Here is a 27,106-nt window from a genome sequence, read left to right as displayed (position 1 = left end):
ACCACTAAAAAATAATAAAATAAACTACCTAGGAATGAATTTAACCAAGGATAAAAAAGACCTGTACTCAGAAAATTACAAGGCTCTGAAGAAAGAAATAGAAGGATACAAATAAGTGGAAGCATGTACCATGTTTACAAATAGGAAGAATTAACATCACTAAAATGTTCATATTACCCAAAGCAATCTATAAATTCAATGCAATTCCTATTAAGATAGCAATGGAATATTTCGTAGAACTAAAACAAATATTCCAAAAATGTATATGGAACCACAAAAGGCCCCGAATAGCCACAGCTGTTGTAGGAATCACAGTGCCTGATGTCAGACTACACTACAAGGCCATAGTATTCAAAACAGCATGGTAGTGATATAAAAATAGATATATAGATCAATGGAATGGAATGAAGAGCCCAGAATTAAACCCATGTCTTTATGGTCAATTATATTTGATAAAAGAGATAAGAACATAGAATGGGGTAAAGACAGTCTGGTCAATAAAAGGTGTTGGGAAAATTGCACTGATATGTGCAAAAAAAAAAATGAAACCAGACTTTTAACAACAGACACAAGAATAAAATGAAAATGGATTATAAACTTAAATGTAAGGCTTGAAGCCATAAAAATCATAGAAAAAAAAAAACCTAAGCAGTAAAATCTCGGACATTTCTCCTAGCAATATTTTTTTCTGTTATATGTCCTCAGCTAAGGGAAACAAAAGAAAAAATAAACAAACGGGACTTTATCAAACTAAGAAGATTTTGCACAGCAAAGGAAACCATTAACAAAGTGAAAAGACAGCCCCTGAATGGGAGAACATATTTGCTTATGATATATCTAATAAGGGGTTCATATCCAAAATTTATAAAGAATTTATAAAACCCAACACAAAAAAGACAAATAATCCAATTAAAAAATGGGCAAAAGACCTGAATAGACATTTCTCTAAAGTAGATATATGGATGGACAAAAGACATATGGAAAGATGCTCAATGTCACTAATCCTCGGAGAAATGCAAATTAAAACCACAATGAGATATCACCTTGCACCTGTCAAAATGGCTATCATCTTTATGGACATAATTCAGCAAACAAGAAGTGTTGGTGTGGATGTGGAAAAAAGGGAAACTTTGTGCACTGTTGGTGGGAATGCAGATCGGTGCAGCCACTGTGGAAAACTCTGTGGAGTTGCCTCAAAAAATTAAAAATGGAATTGCCTCGTAACCAAGCAATTCCACTTTTCAGAATATATCTGAAGAAACATGAAACACTGATTCTAAAGAATATATGCACCCCTATGTTCATTGCAGTGTTATTTACAATAGCCAAGATTTGAAACCAACCCAGGTGTCCATCACTATATGAGTGGATTAAAAAGCTCTTGTAGTTTTACACAATGGAATACTACTTGGTTATTAAAAAGAAGGAAATCCTACCCTTTGTAACAGTATGAGTGGACCTGGAAGGTATTATGCCAAGTGAAATAAGCCAGTCAGAGAAAGACAACTACTATATGATTTTACACATATGTGGAATCTAACGAACAAAGTAAACAAACAAATAAAATGGAAATGAACTCCTAGAGAATAGACTGACAGCTGTCTGAGGGGAGAGGGTTTGCAAGGCTGGGTGAAAAAGGTGAAGGAAGTAAGAAAAAACACTTCTTAGAAACAGACAACAGTAGGAACAGTAATACCAAAGGAAAAGGGGGTGGGGGAAGTAGAGGAGGGTAAACGGGGTATAAATGTGACAGGAAGAGACTTGACTTTGGGTGGTGAACACACAATACAGATGATGCATTATAAAATTTTACACTTGAAACCTACATTATTTTATTAACCAAGGTTACCCCAATAAATTCAGTAAAAAGTAAAACAATAAAAAATTTGAAAAAAATTAGATTAACTGGCTATCTTTCTTTAAAAAAACTGAAAAAATAGAACAAATATAGGAAATGATCATAACGGAATAAAGCTCTACTGGAGTTAATTGTAAAAAGTAAATAAAAACTTTTAAACTTTAAAAATATTTAAAAACAAATTAAAACTGTGCTAAACTCTACATTTTTCTTTAAAACAAAGAAAAAGAAAAATAGCACAGCAAATAAAAAAAGAGAGAATCTTAAGTAGGCTGGAAGCAATGAGAATGAGAAAATCCTTAATGAAACTTACAGGAAGAGCAGACTTTTAGTGAAGAATTGACAAGTGAGGCAGGTGATGAACTTAGGAGAAGATTGGGGTTTAGTTAAAGGTAGGAACTTTGAAGATAAGATCAATGATATTTCTTCCCAGCAGAATAGCACGCATTAGACCCCTACTAATTATTTGCTCAGTCAAAGAATTCATAAATAAATGATTTGAACTGAGCTCTAAAAAAAAAAGTGCGGAAGATAGTGTTGTAACAGCAGCTTAAGAGAACATTTTATTCTTGTAAACATCTCCCCTGTCCTGGTAACCAACCCTGAGTGTGCCAAGAAATAATAGCCAATTGCTAACTGCCATATCTGCCTTTGTAACTTGCTTGCTTGCTTCTCACTGTATAAAAGAGCTAGCCTGTGAGCGTTCAGCGCAGCTCTCATCTGCAGCTCTTCAGAGCACCGTGTCTCCGGGACACATCGAGAGTCCGCCCCTGTGCAGGTTAAAAGAGTTGGCCATTAAAGTAACATCTCTGAAAACGTCCTGAAAGTCTCCGAACATCTGTTTCTAAAATCAGTGGGTGCAACAGATAGTACAACACAAAAGCTTAGAGACAGTGTGAAGAAGGTGAGGCTGGTTGGATAGAGTTGGGAGTTAAGCAGCAAATATATGGAGGCCTAGGAGCTAAATAACGAATTGGCCAATTAAGGTTCATGGGCCAAATCCAGCTTAGCAATTGTTTTTGTACAAGGAGCCCATGAGCTAAAAATAACTTTTATATTTAAATGATTGAAGAAAATCCAAGGAGGGTGATAATATTTCAAAACATGTGAAAATGATATGAAAATCAATTTTTGGTATCTATAAATAAAGCAACTTTGTTGTTGTTCTATTATTGCAGAAGGCAGCAGCCTGCACCTTACAGGAGCAGTAATAATGTGCTAAGTATTTTATAAAAATTATCTCTGTAATTCTCACAACAACTGTATGAGATATAATTCACTGTTCCCATTTCACTGATGAGAAAACTGAAACTTGTGTTTTAGCCAAGGTCACATAGTTCATTAGGGGCCAAGTCAGGAACTATGGACACATCAATCTGTTTTCCAGACTTTCCATTTTGCCCCTGGGATAAAAACCTGTGGCTCTGAAAGTAATGAGACCATATAATGCTTGTAAAAGAGGGTTGGGGGGTATGCTGAATGCTTAGAGGGCCCGTTTGGAAGTGAAACAGAAAAGGGAATGGTTCAGGCGAACACATTTCTAAGAGATGTGCATAAAAGAACTCATTTGATTCTCACAAGTCCTCCATGAGTTGTATAGTGTTATTAGTAATCCTTCATCGGATAAAGGGTAGCTTCCTTTACGACCACTTCCCAGGTAAAATGTTCAGCGTTTGGATACTCTTAACATTGAACCTTTTGATGGGTGATACTACTGGACCTCCAAAGGCTCATCCCACCCTAAGAACCTATGGTTCCACTTTCAGAAGCACTCAGGGAAGCAGTCCAATGGACTCAGCTTTTATCCTGGTGTCCTGCGTTCTTGTCCTCAGTCTCCGCTCCCACTCCCTCATTTCTTCCCCACAGGTTTCTGAGACCTTGCAGCTAATAGTTCTCTGGTTCTTCTCTGATTGTTTATTCTGAAGAGACTTCCTAAATCACAACAAACTAGTCAGTATGTTAAGAAATGCAGCAGATGAGTTTAAAGTTAACTGTTGAGGGACATGAAGGCCTGAAACTCTCCACAGAAAGCAAGAAAGTGATGACAGTAGTCCCACGTCAAAATTTCAACAGCTGTAAATTTCAAAAAGTGCTTTGTAGTTTTGTAGCCTGCATGTTTATTCCTGTGTTTGTCACCTTTGGCCCTGAAAGCAGCCACTTTCCCACTTGGAACTTACCAGCAGGCAGCTGCTGACAAAACAGGAAGTGAGTAGGCTGTAGTTTGTTTTTACAACTCTCTGAACTTTGGGAGTAAAATAAGTTTTAGCAGTGGATTTGCTGCCTTGCTTCCTACCTCCAATTCTTAGAAAACAACCGCGTAGGGGTTAAAGTGTCAGTGCAAAAGTCTCACTGACGTAAAAATGAGCTTTGCACACCAGCCTTTCCATTGCCTGTTAAATTCAAAGCAAGGTTTTTTTCTTTCTTGAAAACAGATCAGTGGGGGTAGGGAGAGAAAAAAGGAACTGGGAAAAGAGGAGAGAGGAAGTTAAACTTTCCCTCCCTTCCTGTCTTCCTCAGAAAATCAAATATGGCATCTTCCATGAGGAGCTTGTTTTCTGATCACAGCCGATATGTTGAATCTTTTCGGAGGTTTCTCAACAATTCCACGGAACACCAGTGCATGCAGGAATTCCTGGACAACGAGCTGCCAGGCATAATAGCAAGGTAACAAAAAGGACGTTTTTGTCTAAGGGACAAGCCTCCGTGATTTTTTTCAGTGATAGACGGGGTGGAGCCCAGCCCTGGAGGCTGGGCAAGGGAATAAGTACCTGCTACTGATAATAGTTCCCTTCCCTCCTTGCCCCACTGTGCCCCTTTTTCTGCGGCGCCTTAATTAGACATTTGCTTTAAACATTCAAAGGATCCTATTTGTGCAGCATTTCTAGCTGCATGGGAATAAGCATTAACCATTTGAAGGCACAAATCCATGTTCATTTGGGAAAAGATAAGCAAATCTTTCAACTCAGATTTTTCACCCCCTTTCTAAATTTCTCATTCAAAAATGTCCCAAATGGAGTCAAATATTCTTTTCATTCATTAGAATCAAGTATAAATAACTGCCAAATACTATTTGTCCCTGAGGATTGAGTGGCTGATTCTCAGTTCTCCTAATATCCATTTGAATTCCTTTTTCTTATTCACTATTACAGCTATTATGCTCCAAAAAATATCTGTCTTCTCCTTTCAACTTAATATTAGCAATGTGGCCCAAAAGAAAAAAGCATTTTCCTATTATCAGTGAAACTCACTAGTTCCTATCCTTCTTGCAGACTGCTTTTTTTCATGATTAATGTGTTCAATTTGTGCCAGGGCTGATAAGCATTATGAGAGTAACAGATTCCACATGCTGAAGATAATCAAATCACCTATCTAGGGGTGGATTGCTGTAACTTACTCTGCTTCAGGAAATACTGATGGAAAACTGGGAAGAAATAACTGACTGTAGATCCAATCAGCAACAGCAAAGGAAACTGAAATTTTATCTTTTGCTGGCTTTCTCTATTATAGGCCTGAAATTTTTACACCAGTATGGTACCTCTGCCTGACCAGAGCAGACATTGTTGGATGTATTGGAATTGTGTTTCCCTTTCTATTTTTTTATGGTTTAGTTTTTATATGTGTTTTTAAAATATTTAAAAAATTTTCCATTACAGTTGACATACAATTTAAATGTGGTTTTTAAAAGTAGAGTATTATGTAATTTATTAATAATTAAAAAGTGATAGAATAATGATGCAAAAATCAAAGCAGACAGCAAATACAGAAACACTTCTTAAATCGGAACTAGTTATAGTTTACTTCTTTGGGTTTATTTGTTCATTTCTAAAATTAAAAGTAACTAGTTAGTTTATGACTTATTTTGCAGAACTAAACATCTGTATTCATGTCTATAGCTTATCCAGACACTTGGTTTTCTTTAGCCATCGGTTTGGAGTGAAGAGGCACCATGAATGGACATAATATAATAATTGGTGACCCTTCTTTTCAAGGTATCTGCAATCCAATCAGAAATAGTGAATGTGGAACTTGTAAAAGACTGGAAAACTGCCCTAGCTGGTGTGGCTCAGTGGTTGAGTGCCTGCCTGTGAATCAAAGGGTTTCTGGTGTGATCCCAGTCAGGGCATGTGCCTGGGTTGCAGGCCATTTCCCCAGTAGGGGGCGTTTGAGAGTCAACCACACATTGATGTTTCTCTCCCTCTCTCCCTCCCTTATCCTCTCTAAAAAATGAATAAATAAATAAAACCTTTAAAAATAAGACTGGAAAACTTTCAAACACATAAAGAGTTTGCATTATATTGGTAATATATAATTAGAAATAATCTAAACCAAAGTATCATTTATTTAAAAAGTAATTTTTTTTCTAAAGGTGATGTTTGGAATGAAATTTAGCGGAAGGACCGTTAAAATTGCTGCTTAAAGATGTTTCTAAGTTATGTAAATACTCAACCTGCCTATTTTATTTTTCATTCTAAAAAAAATTAAGTGAAATGGTTCTAAAAAGTTTATTCCAACAACAGCAAAAAAAAACCCTGTTTCTTTCCCTACCTACTCCTAGCCCTGACTCCACCCTTCATGGGCAACCACTTTCTTTTTTTTTTTTTTTTTTAAATTTTTTATTATGCTATTACAGTTATCCCATTCCCCCCCCCACTCCACTCCATCCTGCCCACCCCCTCCCTCCCTCATTCCCCCCTATAGTTCATGTCCATGGGTCATCATACTTATAAGTTCTTTGGCTTCTACATTTCCTACACTATTTTTACCCTCCCCCTGTCTATTTTCCACCTATCATCTATACTACTTATTCTCTGTACCTTTCCCCCCCTCTCCCCCTCCCACTCCCCTATTGACACCCCTCCATGTGATCTCCATCTCTATGGTTCTGTTCCTGTTCTAGTTGTTTGCCTAGTTTGCTCTTGTTTTTGTTTTAGGTGTGGTTGTTAATAACTGTGAGTTTGCTGTCATTTTTACTGTTCCTATTGTTGATCTTCTTTTTCTTAGGTAACTCCCTTTAACATTTCATATAATAAGGGCTTGGTGATGATGAACTCCTTGAACTTGACCTTATCTGAGAAGCACTTTATCTTCCCTTCCATTCTAAATGATAGCTTTGCTGGATACAGTAGTCTTGGATGTAGGTCCTTGCGTTTAATCTTGGGTAATGTAATTATGATGTGCCTTGGTGTGTTCCTCCTTGGGTCCAGCTTCTTTGGGACTCTCTGAGCTTCCTGGACTTCCCAGAAGTCTATTTCCTTTGCCATATTAGGGAAGTTCTCCTTCATTATTTGTTCAAATAAATTTTCAATTTTTTGTTCTTCCTCTTCTCCTTCTGGCACCCCTATAATTCAGATGTTGGAACGTTTCGAGATGTCCTGGAGGTTCCTAAGCCTCTCCTCATTTTTCCGAGTTCTTGTTTTTTCATTCTTTTCTGGTTGGATGTTTCTTTCTTCCTTCTGGTCCACACCGTTGATTTGAGTCCCAGTTTCCTTCTCATCACTATTGGTTCCCTGTACATTTTCCTTTGTTTCTCTTAGCATAGCCTTCATTTTTTCATCTACTTTTCGAACAGATTCAACCAATTCTGTGAGCATTTTGATAGCCAGTGCTTTGAACTGTGCATCCGATAGGTTGGCTATCTCTTCGTCGCTTAGTTGTATTTTTTCTGGAGCTTTGAAGTGTTCTGTCATTTGGGCCTTTTTTTTTTTTTTTGTCTTGGTGCATCTGTTACTTAAAGGGGCGGAGCCTTAGGTGTTCACTGGGGCGGGGTAACTCTGGTCACTGTGCTGTGATGCTGTACGTGGGGGAGGGGCCAAGAGGGAGCAATGGTGCCCGCTCCACTCTCCACCGGATTTCAGCCACTCCCTCGGCTACCCACAATCAAATTGGGCCCCTCTGGTGCTGGTTCCCGAGTGGGTGGGCCTGTGCACACTCTAGGCCCCTGTGGGTCTCCAACAACCTCTCCCGTGAGGCTGGGAGTCTCTCCTGCTGCTGCCCCAACCCCCACGGGCGTTTTCAATCAGAGATTTGAGGCTTTATTTCCCGGAGCTGGAGCCCTGGGTTGCGCAGTCTGCTTCGCTCCCAGCCGTTCGCCCGGTTTATCTGTTTGCGAATGTGGGGCCGCGGTGTGCTACCCGCCGCTCTGCCTGCCCCGTTCTCTGCCACTCTGAGTCCGGCCCTCTCGGTTTATCTGCGCAAATATAGGATTGCTGGGTCTGCTAGTGCTCAGGCTGCCTGCACCGTTCGTCCCACACTCCTCCAGTCTCAGTCCGGCCACAGCCACGAGAGTCCTCTCCACCCCGGTGCCCGTCTCCACCCCTCCTACCAGTCTGGATGAATGTTTATTTTGTATTTCCTTGGTGTTGGTCCCCCTTGCTGTTCGATTTTCTGTCAGTTCTGGTTGTGCAAGGAGGCGCATTGTGTCTACCTACGCCGCCATCTTAGTTCTCGGGCAACCACTTTCAACACTCCAATCTTTTAGCTGTTTCTTACAAAATTTTCTTTCCTAATTCTAAATAACATGTTATTCTTCTCTTTCTTCAGTGTTTTGTGTTAAGATAGCTAAAGGAATATGTACATTTCCTCCCTTATCATATCCATATATTTATGTCAAATTTTTGGTTAAATAATTTGAGTGCTTATATCATTTTGCTTACGTACATATTATTCATATTTGAACAATGCATTATATTATAATTACATTTCCTTTCATGTCCAGCTTTTTGTTTTTCCTAGAGTTAACTATTGTCTTGATTTTAGTTTTCCATGAACCTTAGATTTCCTTAGGTTTCTATGAACCTATCATTACTCACACTCCAAGCAGAAGAATTAAACTTCTCTCAATATATTCCAGCAGAGGAAGTAATCTGTTACTTTTTCCCCATGGGAACATCTTTTCTGGAGTTCTCTGCTCTTTTTTCCTCCAGTCTGTGGTGACTTGCTCTTGGTCTGCTATACAATTATTGATAAGGGAATTTATTTCACCTTCTATAAATTATCTTTTCTCGTATTGGGTTCCCTGATTCTGGATCCAGTGCGCTTCTGGTTTCCTTAATCTTATTGCTTCTTTGTGTCTTCCTCTTCTTCTTTCTTCTCCCCCACCCCTCTTTTTTTAATTATTACCTTCAGCTAATACTTTAATAGCTTCTCAAGGAGGAGTGTATGGGAGGTGAACTTTTTGAGACTTTGTTTAAAAATGCCTTCACTCTAACTGATGGAAGACTCCCAAACTCTTTTTATGAAGCCAACATCATCTTAATCCCAAAACCAGATAAAGACACAACGAAGAAAGAAAACTTCAGGCCAATATCGCTGATGAACATAGACGCTAAAATTCTCAACAAAATATTAGCAAACCGCATCCAGCAATATATTAAAAAGATCATCCACCATGACCAAGTGGGATTCATCCCAGGGATGCAAGGATGGTACAATATTCGCAAATCAATAAACATAATACATCACATCAACAACAGCAAAGACAAAAATCACATGATCATATCAATAGATGCGGAAAAAGCATTTGATAAGATACAGCACCCATTTCTGATAAAAACACTCAGCAAAGTGGGAATAAAGGGAGCAGTCCTCAACATAATTAAGGCCATATATGAGAGACCTACAGCCAACATCACACTCAATGGACAAAAACTTAGAGCTTTCCCACTAAGATCAGGAACAAGACAAGGATGCCCTCTCTCACCACTCCTATTCAACATAGTATTGGAAGTCCTAGCCACAGCAATCAGACAAGAAAAAGCAATAAAAGGCATCCAAATTGGAAAGGAGGAAATGAAACTGTCACTGTTTGCAGACGACATGATAGTGTACATGGAAAACCCTATAGACTCCACTCAAAAACTACTCGACCTAATAAATGAATTTGGCAAAACAGCTGGATACAAAGTCAATACCCAGAAATCAAAGGCATTCCTGTACACCAGCAACGAAACTGCAGAAACAGAAATCAGGAAAAAAATCCCATTCGATATAGCAACAAGAAAAATAAAGTACCTAGGAATAAACCTAACCAAGGAGGTAAAAGACCTGTACTCAGAAAACTACACAACACTGAAGAAAGAAATTAAGGAAGATACAAACAAATGGAAGCAGGTACCATGTTCATGGATTGGAAGAATCAACATTATCAAAATGGCCATACTACCCAAAGCAATTTATAGATTCAATGCAATCCCTATTAGAGTACCCATGACATATTTCACAGATATAGAACAAACATTGCAGAAATTCATATGGAACCATAAACGACCTCGAATAGCTGCAGCAATTTTGAGAAAGAAAAACAAAGCAGGAGGGATCACAATACCTGATATCAAACTGTATTACAAGGCCACTGTAATCAAAACAGCCTGGTACTGGCATAAAAACAGGCACATAGACCAATGGAACAGAATAGAGAGCCCAGAAATAAACTCAAGTCTATACGATCAATTAATATTTGACAAAGGAGGCAGGAGCATAAAATGGAGCAAAAACAGCCTCTTCAACAGATGGTGTTGGGAGATCTGGACAGCTACGTGCAAAAAAATGAAACTCGATCACCAACTTACTCCATACACGAAAATAAACTCAAGATGGATAAAAGACTTAAATATAAGCCGTAACACCATAAAAGTCCTTGAGGAAAACATTGGCAGGAAAATCTCAGACATTCCACGCAGCAACATCCTCACAGACACATCCCCTAAAGCAAGGGACATAAAGGAAAGAATAAACAAATGGGACCTCATCAAAATAAAAAGCTTCTGCATGGCTAAAGAAAACAGCACCAAATTACAAAGAGTACCAACAGTATGGGAAAACATATTTGCCAACGATACCTCAGACAAGGGCCTGATCTCCAAAATATATAAAGAACTCACTCGACTCCACTCCAGGAAGACAAACAACCCAATTAAAAAATGGGCAAAGGACTTGAACAGACACTTCTCCAAGGAAGACATACAGAGGGCCCAGAGACATATGAAAAGATGCTCAGCATCACTAGCCATCAGAGAGATGCAAATTAAAACCACAATGAGGTACCATCTCACACCAGTCAGAATGGCCAACATAAACAAATCCACAAACAAATGTTGGAGAGGATGCGGAGAAAAGGGAACCCTTGTGCACTGTTGGTGGGAATGCAGACTGGTGAGGCCACTGTGGAAAACAGTATGGAATTTCCTCAGAAAACTAAAAATGGAACTGCCCTTTGACCCAGTAATTCCGCTGCTGGGATTATACCCTAAGAACACTGAAACACCAATGCAAAAGAACCTATGCACCCCAATGTTCATAGCAGCACAATTTACAATAGCCAAGTACTGGAAGCAACCGAAGTGCCCATCAGCAAACGAGTGGATCCAAAAACTATGGTATATTTACACAATGGAATTCTACGCAGCAGAGAGAAAGAAGGAGCTTATACCCTTTGCAACAGCATGGATGAAACTGGAGAGCATTATGCTAAGTGAAATAAGCCAGGAAGTGAGGGACAAGTACCATATGATCTCACCTTTAACTGGAACATAAGCAATAGAAGAAAAAAGCAAACAAAATATAACCAGAGACATTGAAGTTAAGAACAATCTAACAATAGCCAGGGCGGGGGTGGGGGGTGGGGGCGGGGATAGTGGGAAGAGGGTATTACAGGAACTACTATAAAGGACACATGGACAAAACCAAGGGGGAGGGTGGAGAGGGGGGAGGGAGGTGGGTTCACCTGGGGTGGGGTAGAGGGATGGGGAGAAAAGGCATACAACTGTAATTGCATAACAATAAAAAAAAAAAAAACAACAAAAAAAAACTTTCCAGCTAAAAGTGAGTTATGGCAGGTCATGTCCTAGGTCAGTATCTTAAAAAAAAAAAAAAAAAAAAAAAAATGCCTTCACTCTGTGCTCATCTTTGGACAGTTTGGGTCTAAAATTCTATGCTGACATGATTTTATATTATACATTTAAATGCATTCTTCCATTGTTTTTATCTACTAAATTTACTGTGGAGAAATCCAAAAGCATTTAAATTTGTCATCTTTGGCTTATCACCTTTTTGTTGTTGTTGTTGTTTTTCTTGTCTGTTTGTTTGTTTTCCCTACTTAGAAGCTTTTAAGATCTTATATCTAGTATTACAGAATTTTAAGACAATGAGTTGTGGTGTGGGTTTTTTCCACCCTTTTTTGTTCGTATTGCCTAGGCCATTTCAGTTGATGTTCAGATTCTTCAGGAAAACTTTGGTATTTTTAGATCATTCTTACCCTCTCTTTTTCTCTTTCTGGAACTTGTTTTCAACAAACACCAGACCTTCTGAATTGATTCTCTAATTTTCTTAAATTTTCAGTTTTCTATAATTTTATCTTTCAACCTTTCTATTAAATTTTTGTTATTATATTTTTAATTTCCATAAATGTTATTTTTTATAGCATTCTGTTAATCCTTCACACATGTAGTGCCTTATTTTATCTTTTATAAAATTTTCCACTGCTCTCTGCATGTTTCTTTTGAATTATAATCTCATTGTGGTCTTTGTCTTCCATGTTAGGGGAGCTCCCAAACTACCTAATAAGACTTGATTGTCCATCTAATCAGATAAAGAGGCACTCAAAAGTGATTCAGATTCTCCGTGTATATATAAGGAAAGGTTTTGTTGAGTGAGTGGCTCACTGTAGCAATTCGATGTAAATTCAGCTGTTTGCTGGGAGATTCTTAGATGTCAACATGCGTAAGTTCATTCTTCATCTTGAGGTGAAGACTCGGATAGAGAGAGTGACAATTTATAGCTGTAAATAGTAAAGTTTTGTTGTTGTTGTTGGATATAATGCAACAACAACAACAAATGTTTTTGGGATTTAGATCCCAAACAGTAAGTTTTCAATAATTATTCATTGTCATTATAATATATGAAATGGGATAATAATAGTATCTAACTCACAGAGGAGTTGTAAGGATTCAAAGAGTTAATTCATGTAAATCACTTAGCTGTGCCTAGAATAATAATAATCGCTAATATATGTTGTGAGCTTGTCATGAGAAGACACCAATACCAATCTAAGAGATTTTAACTCTTTTAATTCCCATAACTCCTCCATGAGGTAGATACCATTATTGCAATCCTATAGGGCAGGTGGTATTATTTTCTTTCATAGTAGTGAAGATGCAGAGAAATTAAATACTTGCTCAAGGTACAGTAAGCTGGGATTTCAACCTGATGTTCTGATCCATAACTTCACTGTGCTGTCCACAGATATGAGCATTTTTAAGAATTAACCAAAACATAGATAGGAATAGGTATATTAAGACCCATGATTATGAGTTGTAAGCTAATTAGAACTAAGGCAGCTCATTGTCCTTGGCTCTGTACTTTCCAATTTCCTTAAGAACCTTGCTTTAAACTCTGCCTTCATCCTACTATTCTGCACAGGCTCTTTAATAGCCAAAAACCAGACTTGTTCACCACCCTAAAGCCCAACAAGCAAACTTACTTCACTTCATGTTTCCCCTTCAGCAGTCACCCCTTTTCTTCTCACTCACCCTATTTCAACGGTCTCTCTCGATCTTTATTTCTCTTTATCAACTTCACCTTTAATCCCACTGGCATCTGACTTCTGCCCTCGGCCTACTTTTTTATGTTTTAGTAGTACGCCCTGCCACCTTTGACACTACTGATGACTTTCTCCTTTCTACTCCTCCTCTCGTATCTCTGAGCCTTGCTGTTGTACTCTGTATTCATTGTGTATGTCCCATAGTCCAGTGACTTTTAAAGTTGGTATTGCACTATCATTCCACTGCTCTTTGAACTGTTTGCAATATCCTTGGTTGATGAAATCTACTCTCCTCACTTTGACCATTACAGTAATTCTCCAGAATACATCATTTGTCCTGGTACCTCTCTCATGCAGATTAATTCTTGCATATCTAAATGTCTGCTGAATTCAGATTTATCAAAACAAAACAAAACCAAACCACAAAACAAAAAGAAAAACCCTGACAAAACATAAACTTGCCATCAAGCTATATTCTCCAGCTTCTCTTTTGGCACCACGCTTCACCAAGTCGTCCTGGCTGAAACCCGGCATCATGCACTCATACTTTTTTTTCTGATCCCTTTATGTCAACCTAAAGCAAGTTGTAGTGTTGTTTTCCAGGCCATCAATTTTACTCAGTTTCTAGGACTAGAGCTTTATTATCTCACATTTCACTTGAGAGCAAAGCAGTATATTATTCATTTTTGTATTCTCAATGCTTAGAATATGCATACAATAAGTGTTTAATAGGAACCTGTTCGTTGAAAAGGAGTTAGCAAGAAGAAAGGAAAGAAGGCAGCTATCGTAGAGATAGTATCACCTCAGCCTTTCCCCATATGCAATGAATGGCTAATTACATTACAAGACTCAAGGACCCACTTTTTCTGTTCTTGTTCTCCACATGCATTCTCAACAAATGGTTTACCTTACCTCTGAGATGTTTATGGTGTTTCTAAAAGTCTACCAGTTCAAGATTGTTTGTGAATGCAACCTGTATTTCTAAAGATTTCTAAAGACAGCAATATAACTACTGAAATCATTTGTATCTTTCATTCTGGCCTGCTCGTTGTTCACTATAATTTTATGCTGTTCTTTGCATCTAGGCTTAGTAATCTGACTTTCCCAAAGCACGTAGCACATTTTTCTTAAGCAACATAATTTTTTTTTTCAGGATTGGCGATAAAAAGTCAGAAATTAAGATTCTAAGCATTGGCGGAGGTGCAGGTATGAATAACATATTTTAAAATTTGTATTTCATTCCAACACCATGTTATTTGATGGCAATATCGTTCTTTTTATTTTTAGAAAGCTACGTTTGGAAGAGATTAGCTTATTTAAACTATTTAGGGCAATACCACTTCAACTAAGATTAATGACCTGTAGATGTATAGGGTTTAGGACATCAAACTTCATTACTATCTGTAATGAGGATAAGATGTAGCTTTCTTTCTTCCAAATGGAAAAACATATAGAATGTATTTGCTTAACTTTTATCCAAAATGATTTAACTTCACAGAAAAGGAAAATTTCATAAAACATTTTTTTAAGCTTGTTCCATTTAAAATGTGGTCTGTGGACTGGCTGCTGGTTTGCAAACTGTTGCAGTCCACGAGGAGATAAGCAGGAACTGGAATGTAAACAAATACACAGCTCCCATCACTGAAAAAGTATTGCTATGAGGAAAATACGCTTAATGACATAATTAATTCACCCTCTTGTGGCTCTGCTCTTTGAATTGCATTTGCCCAAACCATTCCCTTCCTCTGATTCAATTCCAACACTGCCCTCTTAGAATTCAGCACACGCCCTAGTCCCCTTTGTAAGTTTCTCAAGGCATCACTGCTCTTAGAGCCACTGCATTTATCTTACAGGAAAGTCCAGAAAGGCAGACTGATGTAGGTTCAGACTCTGCCACCAATGAACTGTGTGACCTTGGTTGAAACATAGGCTTCAGTCTTCTTATCAGTAAAATGGGAACAATGAATCATATCTCAGAGTAGTAGTGAGCATTATATAGATAACATTTATAAAGTGGTTAGCACATTGTTACTGCTCCTGCAAGGTACAGGCAGCTCCCTTTTGCAAAAACAAAACAAAAATTTTCATCCCCAGACTTAGCCTCATATCACGCACATGAGTTGTGTTTGCTTTATTAAGTTGCTAGTCATCTGGAGGCTGAAGTTAATATATGAATGTATAAAATGCAGTCATATGTATTATTTTTGTCTCCCTCTCTCCCCCTCCCTCCTACTTTGTCTTTCTTTATTATTTTCTTTTGAAACAATCACTGCTTAGTATTAGCACTTGGTAACAAGTAGATGTTACATAGTGACAAGTGGTAATTTTTGAGTCTCCTAAGTGTAAGAGTTTTAGCACCACAAGAATGAGTGAGTTGTTTGCCCACATAACACAATCAAGAACATGCTAACGGAATGGGGCAACTACTTTTTATGTCATTATTTGTTCATTTCTCATTAAATACACTGTGTTAAAATGTAATCAGTGCTGACCCTTAAAATTATTTTAATTTATTATCATCTTTCACCAAGAAAATAGAAAACAAGAACAAATAACAAAGGATATTGTCATGAATGATCTTATAGAGAATGGTAGAGCTAAAATTATTATTTTATTATTGCTTACTGGTATTTTAAGTCCTGAGGATTATAAGAGCACTAAATTGCCCAGAGTGTCTTATTAATTTATTTAACTAAGATAGTCACTTCCAGTGTGTTTTGCATATGAGTTTCAGGCAACCAACAAGCAATGATACTATCGTGTGATAGTGTCACTTGCACTTGGACAAAAAGAAACCCGACAAGGAAAAGTAATTATAAACAATCTCTATCATGGCCAAGTTAATTGGCCATTAACTTTTAATAGTTAATTGAATTTCTAATGTAAATTTATCCAGGTGCATATAAGCTATCTAGAAAAAGGAACATTTGGCCCACACAGTGATTCCTGACATAAAGGTGCACATAAGAACTCATCTAGAGAACCTAACAAAACAAAGGAAACAGTTCTTGGAGTTCCTCTGACTGAGTCCTAACATTATATTAAGAATAGGCTGTGCCTTGAGCAGGGTATGGTTGCCCATGAAGGGCACTCTTCCTAAGAAACTGATCAGAGGTACAAGAACTCCAAGAGAAATTCAAGCGATAGGTACTTAGCTGGCGCTGTTGAGGTAAGCCACGTGAAGTCACAAGCAATCATTTACAGTCCCTAGATCTAGATGACCTTGGCACCAAAGAGCAGTGTTTTGGAGGGAGAAGACACCCCACTCGGTTTGAGTGTGCATACACTAGGAGATGCTCACCTGTAAACTGTCATTGCCCACATGTAAGCTCCTGGCATAGAACAATGTGAGAAACGCCCTATCCTTGCCTTAGAGAAATGGTTTCCTTAGAAGTTCTACTTTGTGTCTGAGACTTTTGCATTATCTTAAGCATCCTTCCAGATTAATCATTGTGCTCCAGTCCCTGGCAAATAAGGTCATTGGCCTTGTCTGGTACCTTTGGCTCTGCTCCCATAATGCATCTTACGAGGTTCTACTTCAGTCTTAGCTTATAATCCTCTCTCGTTTTAACTTCTAGATATTTTCTTCTTTTTTGCCCAGACAGCCCGAGATCATATCCTGCATATCTTTGGTGCAAATATTCTGTCTGCATTCATAACGGTCACCACAATGGACAAACATACAAAAAGCAAACAATCCTCCTTGGAATTGCTGCTTTTGTATCACTTAATGCTTATGTTCTTTGTGGCCTATTTGATTTCCTTTTCAGAAACACAAGCAGGGGCCATATGTACCCTTGCTGTCTCCTGACTCTCTTGTGTAGAGGTCAGTGTTTGTGTGAAGAGAGGTTTCACAGTTAAGCGAGAATGTAAGGTATTTGAGAGGTGTTTGGAAAAGCAGGTTAGAAGCCAACCAATAATTAGGGCTCTGAGCAGTTCAAAAGAAAGGAAATCGGCCAACTTTTTGATGTCATCTTTATTCACCACATCAATAAAATATAATTGATAAACAGTACTGCTATTCATGGATTGTACAGGAAGACGTATGAAATAAATGTGACACCCCCCCTCCACACACATACCCCAAAGAGAGAAAATCAGGAGCAAAACAAATCACAAACAGAAATACAGACCATGTAGATTGTCCAGAGGTCAAACTGGGAAGTATAAAGTTATGTGATGTGCACTTTAATGAAATACATGAGCAGCTAGGTTGCTTTATTCAAGGTCTTGAAGTATTCATATCCAGTTCATTTCAGCATTGTTCTTTAGATATTGAGAGCAATTGCATTGTGCTCTAAATCTCATAGAATATGCTTTTTGGTCCATCTTCGACATTGATGCTTCTTAAAATTAAGCCACTCGATGGAGCTCCATTATTATTCAACTTTTAAGGAGTGTTGTCTAGATGGCTCATAGAGAAAAAGAATCCACACTCTTTCTGGTAAAGAACAATGCTATTAATTTATAGGGCATAATTTATGCCTAGAAAAAAGTTCCAGAAGGCAGTAGTGGGCAATGTGTTCTCCTTGATCTTCGTTCTGCTTAAAGGAGAATAATTTTATCTGCTGAACTGTTCAGTTCTTGTGTTCAAATGCCAGAAAATTTTATGTGGGTTACATGGACTATAATTCAATCTTATTGTATCCAGCTTTCTCCTTCTATTCATATTAACCTGTTGTGTACCATTTCAATTACTATACCCTATATAATATACTAGTACACACATACAAGGGGGGACCCACCAAAAGAACCCCGGAATTATCTTCTGGAGGGTGGACCCCTTGTAGTACAGGCTTTCCCCACTAGTTGAGTGATCTAGGAACCCTTCTGTATCAGTGTACCAGCTGGTGGTGTTGTGAGAGGCTGTGTTTAGCTTCACCGAATTTTTTTGGAAGACTTTCAGTGTGTTTGCCCGTTCATAATGAGCATACCTGCCCACCCCATGCTGAGTGTCCACTTCTTGAGCGAAAACAGCCTGACCTCAGTGCCCCACCCTCCCTATTCAACCAGTCTCACCCTGAGCAACTTTTTTTGTTTGTTTCTCCGGTTGAAAATAGTCCTCAAAGGGAAACCTTTTGCTGATGTGGAAGAGGTGAGACAAAAACATCAGAAGCACTAAAAGGCTTCAAAATTGATGAGTTCAAAACCATTTTGAGCAGTAGGAAAACTGCCTCAATATGTGTATTGCATCACATGGAGAGTACTTTGAAGGTGACTGAAGTTTAAATGTAAGCATAAATAAAATTCCATTTTGGGGGGTACTCCTTGTATGTTTATATTGCACAGTTTTTAATCCACTGAAGCCACTCAATATGAAGCACAGATGATTTGAACTCTCTCATAACATTTTTTTTGTTATTAATAATTTTTCTGACATATGTTGACATAGTAAGTTAGGTAGTTTTCTTGTTCTACCACAGTTGACACTAACATTCCTACAGCGGTTAAAAATGGAGATTTTAGAGACCATTAATACCCTCACTTTGCAAATAAGGAAACAGACTCACCAAGGCAGAAGAACAAAACTCAGGTCTCTTGATTTTAGTCCAGACCAACAAATTGTACTAAGCAATATAAAAGTTAATTTTTGACTTGGTCAAGGAGAAATTAGGTATTCAGTTGTGACCAGCTATCTGAAAGTCTAATCTTATTAAATTACTAATCTCTCTTTTCAAAATGACGAGTTAAGGTGATACAGAGGTTTAGTGTTCTAAATTAGTTAGATAGAAGTGAAAAAAACAATTAGGATAAGAACTGGAAGAGCCAGTATGTCAACTTCAGCAGCCAGGAGGTGGTAAGTAGCAAAGGTTAGTGTTTTCCAGTGGTTCAGAGTAAGCCAACAACACTTATCAACAAATTAGGAATGACTGGAGAAACATAGGAGATTGAGAGAATTCTTTGCCTAGAAAATAAGAATGTGAATGTGCCTATTGCCATTTTCAAATACTTCCTGTTGATTAAATTACAGAATCTTGGCCCTTGAAGGGCCAACGGTGAAAGAGAGAGAGATTTCTTGGTCCAGTATTAGAATCTTCTAATGATCAAACTTGTCCAGAAATGAAACGTCTTGGGAGATGAAGAGATATCTGTCCCTCCAGGAATGTCAGCATAGGCTGGAAAAATACATTTCAGATGTGCTGTAGAAGGGACTTAGGCTCTGATTTCTTGTGTGGTTGAGCTGTTAAATGTGTTTTTACTCCAAAAAAAAAGTATGATGAGTAACCGTCTAGAGAGGAGTAGGCATTTCTCCAGAGTGCTGTGGCTAATACCATGTTTGGTTATTAAGGAAGGGTAATTTATATGGGGCTTCTGGATATGCAGACACTTTAGTTTTCATTCTAACCACTTATAACTTGAAATGACTAAGAACTGTTTTGCTTATGTGCAGTGTGCTAGCAGTTACTCTATGGTTAGAAGGACATGTACTCTAGTGACTCACTAATGTAACAGGGTTTCAGACTGTCTGCTTCAGGTAGCCAGTTTGGGGCCTCAGATATAAAGGCGTTCATAAAGATAGTATTTAAAAATAAACTTTTCTCCATATATATACTTTCACCAAAAAATAGCTTACTTTATAGTATTGTGTTTAAAACTTTGAGTGAACATGATGGTATTGTAAAAGACAGGCCCATTTCAGAGATGAGAGAACTAAATAGGATGCTACAGCATTGGAGCCATTGTCGTGAAAACCTGAGCAAACAAGATGGTCCTGGCTCATTCAGTAAGGCTTGAACACAAAAACGTGGGGTACTGGGCAGAGTGGAGACGAAACTATCATTACTGGCAGATTAAATGACTGTGTACTTAAAAATACAAATAAACTCAGTTGCACAGCCTTAGAAGTAATAACAATGTGGCAATGGCCTGCGTGCAAGTAAAATAGGTAAAATGCAATGGTCGATCCACGTTCTTTTTGTTGTTGTTAACACATGAGTGTTTTTCATGCACAGTTTTGATTATCTGCAACGTAATTGAAAGTGCCTGGCATGTATATGTGTAATTTTTTGAAGAACAAATTCGTATCTTGCCCGATTTTGTGCCAGTTTGGGACAGTCTGTCAGTGACTAGGCTTCCATGTGACATACACTGTTGAATAAAACTTTGTGGTTCAATACAAGCACTCATGCAACCCTTGTGGAGGGGTTCTGTCTCATCCTCACTGTACACATACTGAACCTAATAATACGTGCGACAGGGGATGTGGAGGCTATAGGGGCTGGGATCAGCAATGAGGGTCTTCTGCAGCTCAGTCTCTATTAACAGTAAATGACTTACAGAAATGATGCAAAAGTCCAAATATATTTTGTTGATACAAATATATTAACAAAAATGCATTTTGCTAATACATTTCAGCAAAAAGTATTTGCTAATAATACATTTAATACAAAATATTGAAACACTATTTGGAGCAAAGTTCAAATATTTACTGAGAACCATTCGAGAAGACTTAGAAAGCCAACATACAATAGTGATGAGGTTACAGCAATGTGAAAGCTTCCGTGTACAAAAGCTAAGGGTATGAAAGGAAACAAAATGTTCCTGCAAATAATGGCATTATGTATCAAGAACAGGTCTGATATCTTCTAATACACAAAGGCCTGGTCATGCCGTTTGTTAAAATATTGACACACTTGGTAAATAGCCACTCCCCTGCAGCCCAACCACAGCCCCAGCTGCTGCTTCAGTCCCTCCTCCGAGACTCCCGTACACCCCACTCCCACCTACCCCGAACCCTGCCCCTACCTCCAAGGGCTCTGCCCAAGGAGCCTCTAAGAATTGCTGTGGTTCTTCAGCATGCATCCTTTCCCGGCAGCTGGCCCCTTAGGTCAAGTTTTTGCTTTGTGTTGTGTTTCCATATCACGAAAGATCAAGGGTTTCACTGTAACCATTAGTTCTGGTCTTGGAATTAATCTAAAAAAATAGGATTTTTTTGCATGAAAATTCATGGTTTTTTGTCAGGTTCCTCATAGTAGCAAAAATCTTAGAACTAAGTATAACTCTTATCTTAAACTATATAGAAATATATACATTTATACATTTTATATCATTTATAAAAGGTTAATAATTAAATCAATTTTGCACATATGTTTAGAAAATAGTGGCACCACTACCAATAACATTAAAATAAATTTTGACACATCCGTGATTTAACTCTCAAGTGAGAAAGTCAAAATAATCTATATACATGATGATCTCACCTGTGTAGACTAAAGAAAATGATTTGTTCAAAGGCAGGGGTGGGGAACCTTAGGAGGAAATAAACAAAAGGTTAGCCTTTACTTTCTCTAGAAGTGAGATATTTATTTTCCACCCAATACTTTGCCTATGTCTCAGGTTTTCTATAGTAGTAATTTTATATCCAGGGATAGGAAAAATGAACTCAATTAAAACAATAATTTTTTGGTTGATAAGAAGTGATGGGAAAGACTAGATTCACTGGCTTCTGACAGCTCCTTCAGCAGTTTGACACCCAAAGCACTCTTCTGCCACGTGTGTTCATGACACACTGCTGTCAGTTGGCCATGTCTGCCTCACCAGTAATAGAATTATACCTGTGCAAATGCTTTATTTAGGAACAATCTCATCTGCATTGTAGCCGAGGTTTTCTGCAGAGCCATAGATTCTCCCATGCCTGCTCCGCGTAGGTTAGCCATGATGGCGAGGCTGAGGGTGATGTTGGTCAAAAGGGTGGTAGCTGTCCGCTGTCTGTTCTTTGAGGTGTACTTGCAGTTTTCTGTTGGTTATTTCTTGCTTCTTATTACACAAGGACTGCAGGCTCTCAAACTCTCTACTGACCCCAGGGTGCAAATGACTAATAATTGTGCTCAGTAATATTTGCATTTTAACCACAGTTAATGTGGTGGGACAATGCAGTGAAGCTGAGAAGAGAGGCAGGCTGTGCAGGGAGAGTATCTAAGGGAGAGAGAAGCAGAGAGCGCCAGCCAGGGGAGCTCAGGAGAAGAGGAGAGTGCGAGTGCGTGGGTCAGCGCGTGCACACTGATACTGACTCACCAACTAGGTGATTACCTTGGCCTACCTTTGTCAGTTCAAATAGTCTCATGTAAATCCTCTCATTGTCATGAACAAAGGAGAATGTTAGCACTTCTTTAAGAGTAGCTCAGTGAAACATAACTATTGCACTATTGTACATGTGATTTATCTATGTATGTGCTGGAGTAGCCGTCAACAACCTATATGTTTAAAATTTATAAATTAAAAGTTAGTCAAGATTTAGTTTTTCCTGAGTTGTCTATCAAATAACTATAATTCAGTGTTGAGCTCCCTTTGTGGCATTTTCTCTAAGTTTCTATTTTGTAGAACTGTTTGGTAGCATGGCTTTTCTTAGGCTTCCTGCAGTTGCAAAGCACTCGTTCAGGCAGTATTGTTCCGGGCCAACAGCCAGAACACACACCAAAGCAAATGGCAATTCCCTTTTGACTCAGAATTTATATTTATAATTCCCTTCCTGATATCCAACAGATATTTTAATCTTCTCTATTTCCCATCCTGACAGAACAGCCTCAATACTGAGGCATCCAGGGTAGGGAAGAGAGAGAGAGAGGAAGAAGGAGGGAGGGAGATAGAGAGAGAAAGAGAGAAAGAGGGAGGAAAAGAAGTGATTTTTGTCAAGGTCTTTTATCTTTCACACTGCAACTCAAAATCAGATTGTTCTTGCTCTGGTTGCAAGCTCATAGCTGAAATTATTTTTCACCACTAAGCATTGGATTATCTGGGCAATTTTTCTCCCTAGAAATATTTTTGTGTGTGTTTGCATGTATTCTAGTAGCAGGAACAAGGAAAATAATAATCTTGATGCAACATGTAATAAGATAAATTTTTCCTGCTGATAACCTAAAGAATTCACATATATTTTGATAATGAGAAATTAAGCAAGAATAGATGGAAATCAGATGGCAGGAGATACCTCAATAGTATTTAATCCCCTATTGTCTTGACCTGAAGATTTTCTCATTTAGAGAACCCACAGGGTTCTCAAGTTTGGGATTTCTGTTTCATGTAACGTAGGCTCAGTTAGAAGGACAAGCCATCATGAATACGTGATGAGTACTTTTCCAAGTTGACACTTTAGTATGGAGCTTCCCATTTAGAAGGTAAATCTTCATTTTCCTCATTCCCAGTCTCCTTCAGGCGTCTTTTAAACATCAGTGTTTCCATGAAGTGTACTTGATCACTCAGTAGAAAATCACGAAGATCCCCTTTATGGTTTCCTCTCACTCTTTTTTGCCTTTTCTCCATGGGACTTAACACCATCCATAAACATTGGATGTTTTTGTCTGTTTTATGTGTTGCTGCATCTCCAGTGATTAGCAGCTGGCATTTAGTAGGTGCTCAAAAATATTTCTTGAATTAATGCATAGTAGCTTCAATTTGTTGAGTAATTACTATGTATCATGAACTGTGGTAAATTATCTCCATAAAATGCCTCTAACCTTTACAATGATCCTGTTGCATAGACCATATTATTTCTAATTTACAAATGTACAATTTGAAGAGTTGCGATATTTTAAAATTTTGCGTAATTAATTCTGGTGGGTACTATATTTGAGTTTAGTTTTTTCTCTTTATAGACCTCAACATTTTCCTTTTCCTATTTTTTTTCCATTTTTAATCAGATGACCTTGGATTCCAAGAAAAAAATACAACATTTCTCTGCTATTTCATTTGATATATACTTGAAATTAAGGGAGTGGAGAAAGTTGTCTAGAAGATGAGATTCCCCCCCACTTCTTGTTTTTAAACTTTTTATAAACTCCAAGTCAGGGATGTCAATTATACGTCCCTTTTAAAATATAGAACTGATGCACTTAAAATGTGGCCCATATGAAAGCGTGCTATTACAACCACAAAAAATATCAGCCTGTAAAATTAAGCAAAACACTCATCTATTCCAGAAAGGAAACATGAGAGGTAATATGATAGTTACAGCTGATTTGAGGGGAAGGATGATACAAAGAAAAGAAATTTGCAAGGAAGGAAAGTTTTAAAGTGTAGTTTTCATTTAACTTTCCAAATCAAAAAGTTACCATATTCTGTTTGATAATAAAACAGGACTGAACAGAACAGAAAAAAACATCCTTAGTCCAGCCTAATAGAGAATAATTTTTGTTTGGTGCTGATGCATGTCTGTATTTTTCTAATTTTGCTCAAGTTCCACACATTGATCAACTGAGAAAATCAGTAATATCATCATAAAATGTAGCCTGTAAAATTATTAATTTGCTTTGGAAGTCACAAGAGGGAGGGGAGAAAAGGAGAGGGGAAAAGAGGAGAGAAGAGGGAAGGGAGGAGGGGATGAGGGAAAGGGGGTAAGGGGAGGGGAAAATAAGAAAAGAAGGATGATATATTGGAATAGAGTTGTTTAATCATTATAATTTTTCCATTTGTCACAAGAAACTTTGCAGATTCTGCTCCAAAACTTTAGGAGGAAACACATAATAAAGCTTTAGTTAACCCAAGCAACTGTTGGCATTTATGTATCTAAAGGCTTAGGGTATCAAAATAAGTAGTCTACAGTTTTCAGGGTTATGATCAAGCAATGTGTAATGAAATTATATGTGAAAGGAGACTGACTATAAAATGAAAATGTATTGCCTTATTCCCCTAAGTGCTGTTTTCTGGATCTAAATTTAAGATTTCCAGAAGGCTTTGCAATGTACAATAAAAAAGTAGACTGCAAGCTTCCACATTTCTTTTGTTTAAACCCTGAATTTGCCCAGAATTTCTGAATTATTTGATTGATTCACTTCTAATTTACTTTCCCCTTTTATTTTTTTGGCACATTACTTCGGCTTGTGTACTCTGTAAAATCCTTTATAGAGAACTTAATGTCTGGTACTGGGGTACATTCATAACGTTACAGTTCCTGCTCAGAGGGATTCAGTTGAGAAAGAACAAATGATCTCCGTTTTAAAAAAATCTCTTTATTGTTGGTTCATGGTCTATAGGGCCTGATAACCCCTCAGGCTTCTCAGAGATTGATGATCAAACCTGCTCAGTTGTTCACACTACCATTTCAGTCTTTGATGGTACTTAACAAATTCATTGTAATCAAGCCTTTGCTAGTGAATAAAATAAGATCAAGGAACACAAGAAAGTTTGTATATGGGTTGCCATTGCCAGTTAATTGATGGGTAGTTTCTGTCTGAAGGATTCTGATGATACTTCCAGGCTCTGTGGGAAAGACTACCAAGGCAATTAGTCCTGTGTGGAAGTGTTCAGGATGCATAGAAGTTAATCAGATTAAGTGAGGAAGTGAAGGGAGAGTAATCATGTAAGACGAGAAAGTATGGGCAAAAGACAAGGAGCATGGAAGAACATGGTATACAGGGGTTCAAAGAAGGGGTGAGAAAGGTGGAAATATAGGAAATTTTGTGTTTCTAGTTTCAAAATATGAAGTAGTGAGACATGAGAAAAAGGAAGTAGGCAGTAGTCTATGCTTAGTTAAGAAGCTTAGACTTTAAGCCAGTTGATTAATCATTTAAAGGTTTTAAGCAGGGAAGTAATGGGTTTGTTTAGCTTAGAGTTTTAAATGGTTGTTGCAGTGATGGCTTTGAGGAAGTACAGTTCAGTAGACATAGACTGTCTTTTCAGGGTATTATTGAAGTATTTCAAGAGATAGATAATTTGGGCCCAAACAAGGGCATTGCTTGTAGGGACAAGAAAGAGAAAGTAAAGAAACAGGACTTCCGGCCAAGATGGAGGCTTAGGTAGACACACTGTGCCTCCTCACACAACAACAAAAAAAATGACCACGGCAAATTTAAAAACAAAAAACAACAAGAACTGACAGAAAATCGAAGTGTATGGAAGCCTGACAACCATGGATTTAAAGAAGAAACATTCATCCACACAGATAGGAGAGGCAGAGATGGGCAGCCAGGTGGAGAGGACTCTCAGCAAAGTGGCGGCTGGAGGACCAGGATGGGCAAGGCAGTGGCTGGTGGAGTGGGCAGTCCCACATTCGCGTACAGATAAACCAGGAGAAACAACTAGGGAGTGAGACATACCACAATTCCAGGGTTCCACTGTGGGGAAATAAAGCCTCAGAACCTCTGACTGAAAAAACCTGTGGGGTTACAGGTGGTGGGAGAGAGAGTTCATTGGAGAGATCCACAGGGTCCTAGAAGGCACACAAACCCACCCACGCAGGGAATCATTACCAAAAGGGCCCAATTTGCTTCTGGGAAATGGCAGAAGTGACTGAAAGCCAGCAGAGAGCTGAACAAGTGGCATTGTTCCCTCTTGGGCCCCTCCCCCACTGATAGCATCACATCCCAGCATCTTTTGCTTCCCCACCCTGGCGAATACCTAAGACTCTGCTCCCTCACTACATAACTGGCCTGCCGAGACTAAAAAACATGGCCCTAATGAAAGAAAAGATCAAAATTCCAGAAAAAATACAACTAAGTGACAAAGAGATAGCCAACTTATCAGACGCAGAATTCAAAACACTGATAATCAGGATGCTCACAGAATTGGTTGAGTATGGTTGCATAATAGAAGAAAAAGTGAAGGCTATGAAAAGTGAAATAAAGGAAACTGTACAGGGAACCAACAGCAAGGAGAAGGAAATCAGGATTCAAATCAATGGTTTGGAACAAAAGGAAGAAATAAACATTCAGCCAGAACAGAATGAAGAAACAAGAATTCTAAAAAAAATAAAGGAGAGGCTTAGGAACCTCCGGGAC

The 27,106-nt window shown here is 38.2% G+C and overlaps 1 protein-coding gene across 3 annotated transcripts in view; it reads left to right on the top strand.

Moving 5' to 3' along the window:
• Positions 1-2,612: 2,612 nt before the first annotated feature.
• Positions 2,613-27,106, top strand: part of HNMT (histamine N-methyltransferase) — a 45,356-nt gene continuing 20,862 nt past the window's right edge. The window contains exons 1-3 of one of the 3 annotated variants that reach the window (XM_045203157.3): positions 2,613-2,762; positions 4,376-4,522; positions 14,548-14,600. In XM_045203157.3, the coding sequence (XP_045059092.2) occupies positions 4,386-4,522; positions 14,548-14,600 (190 nt within the window). In that variant the 5' untranslated portion in view covers positions 2,613-2,762; positions 4,376-4,385. Of the gene's footprint in view, positions 2,763-4,093; positions 4,523-14,547; positions 14,601-27,106 lie in introns of those variants that run through there. The other 2 variants (XM_045203158.3, XM_024569682.3) reach the window with 2 other exon arrangements.

Source organism: Desmodus rotundus, chromosome 2 (genome assembly GCF_022682495.2).
Source record: "Desmodus rotundus isolate HL8 chromosome 2, HLdesRot8A.1, whole genome shotgun sequence".
NCBI lineage: Eukaryota > Metazoa > Chordata > Mammalia > Chiroptera > Phyllostomidae > Desmodus > Desmodus rotundus.
Note: the sequence above shows the minus strand (reverse complement) of the source record. Positions and strands in the feature narration are given on the sequence as shown.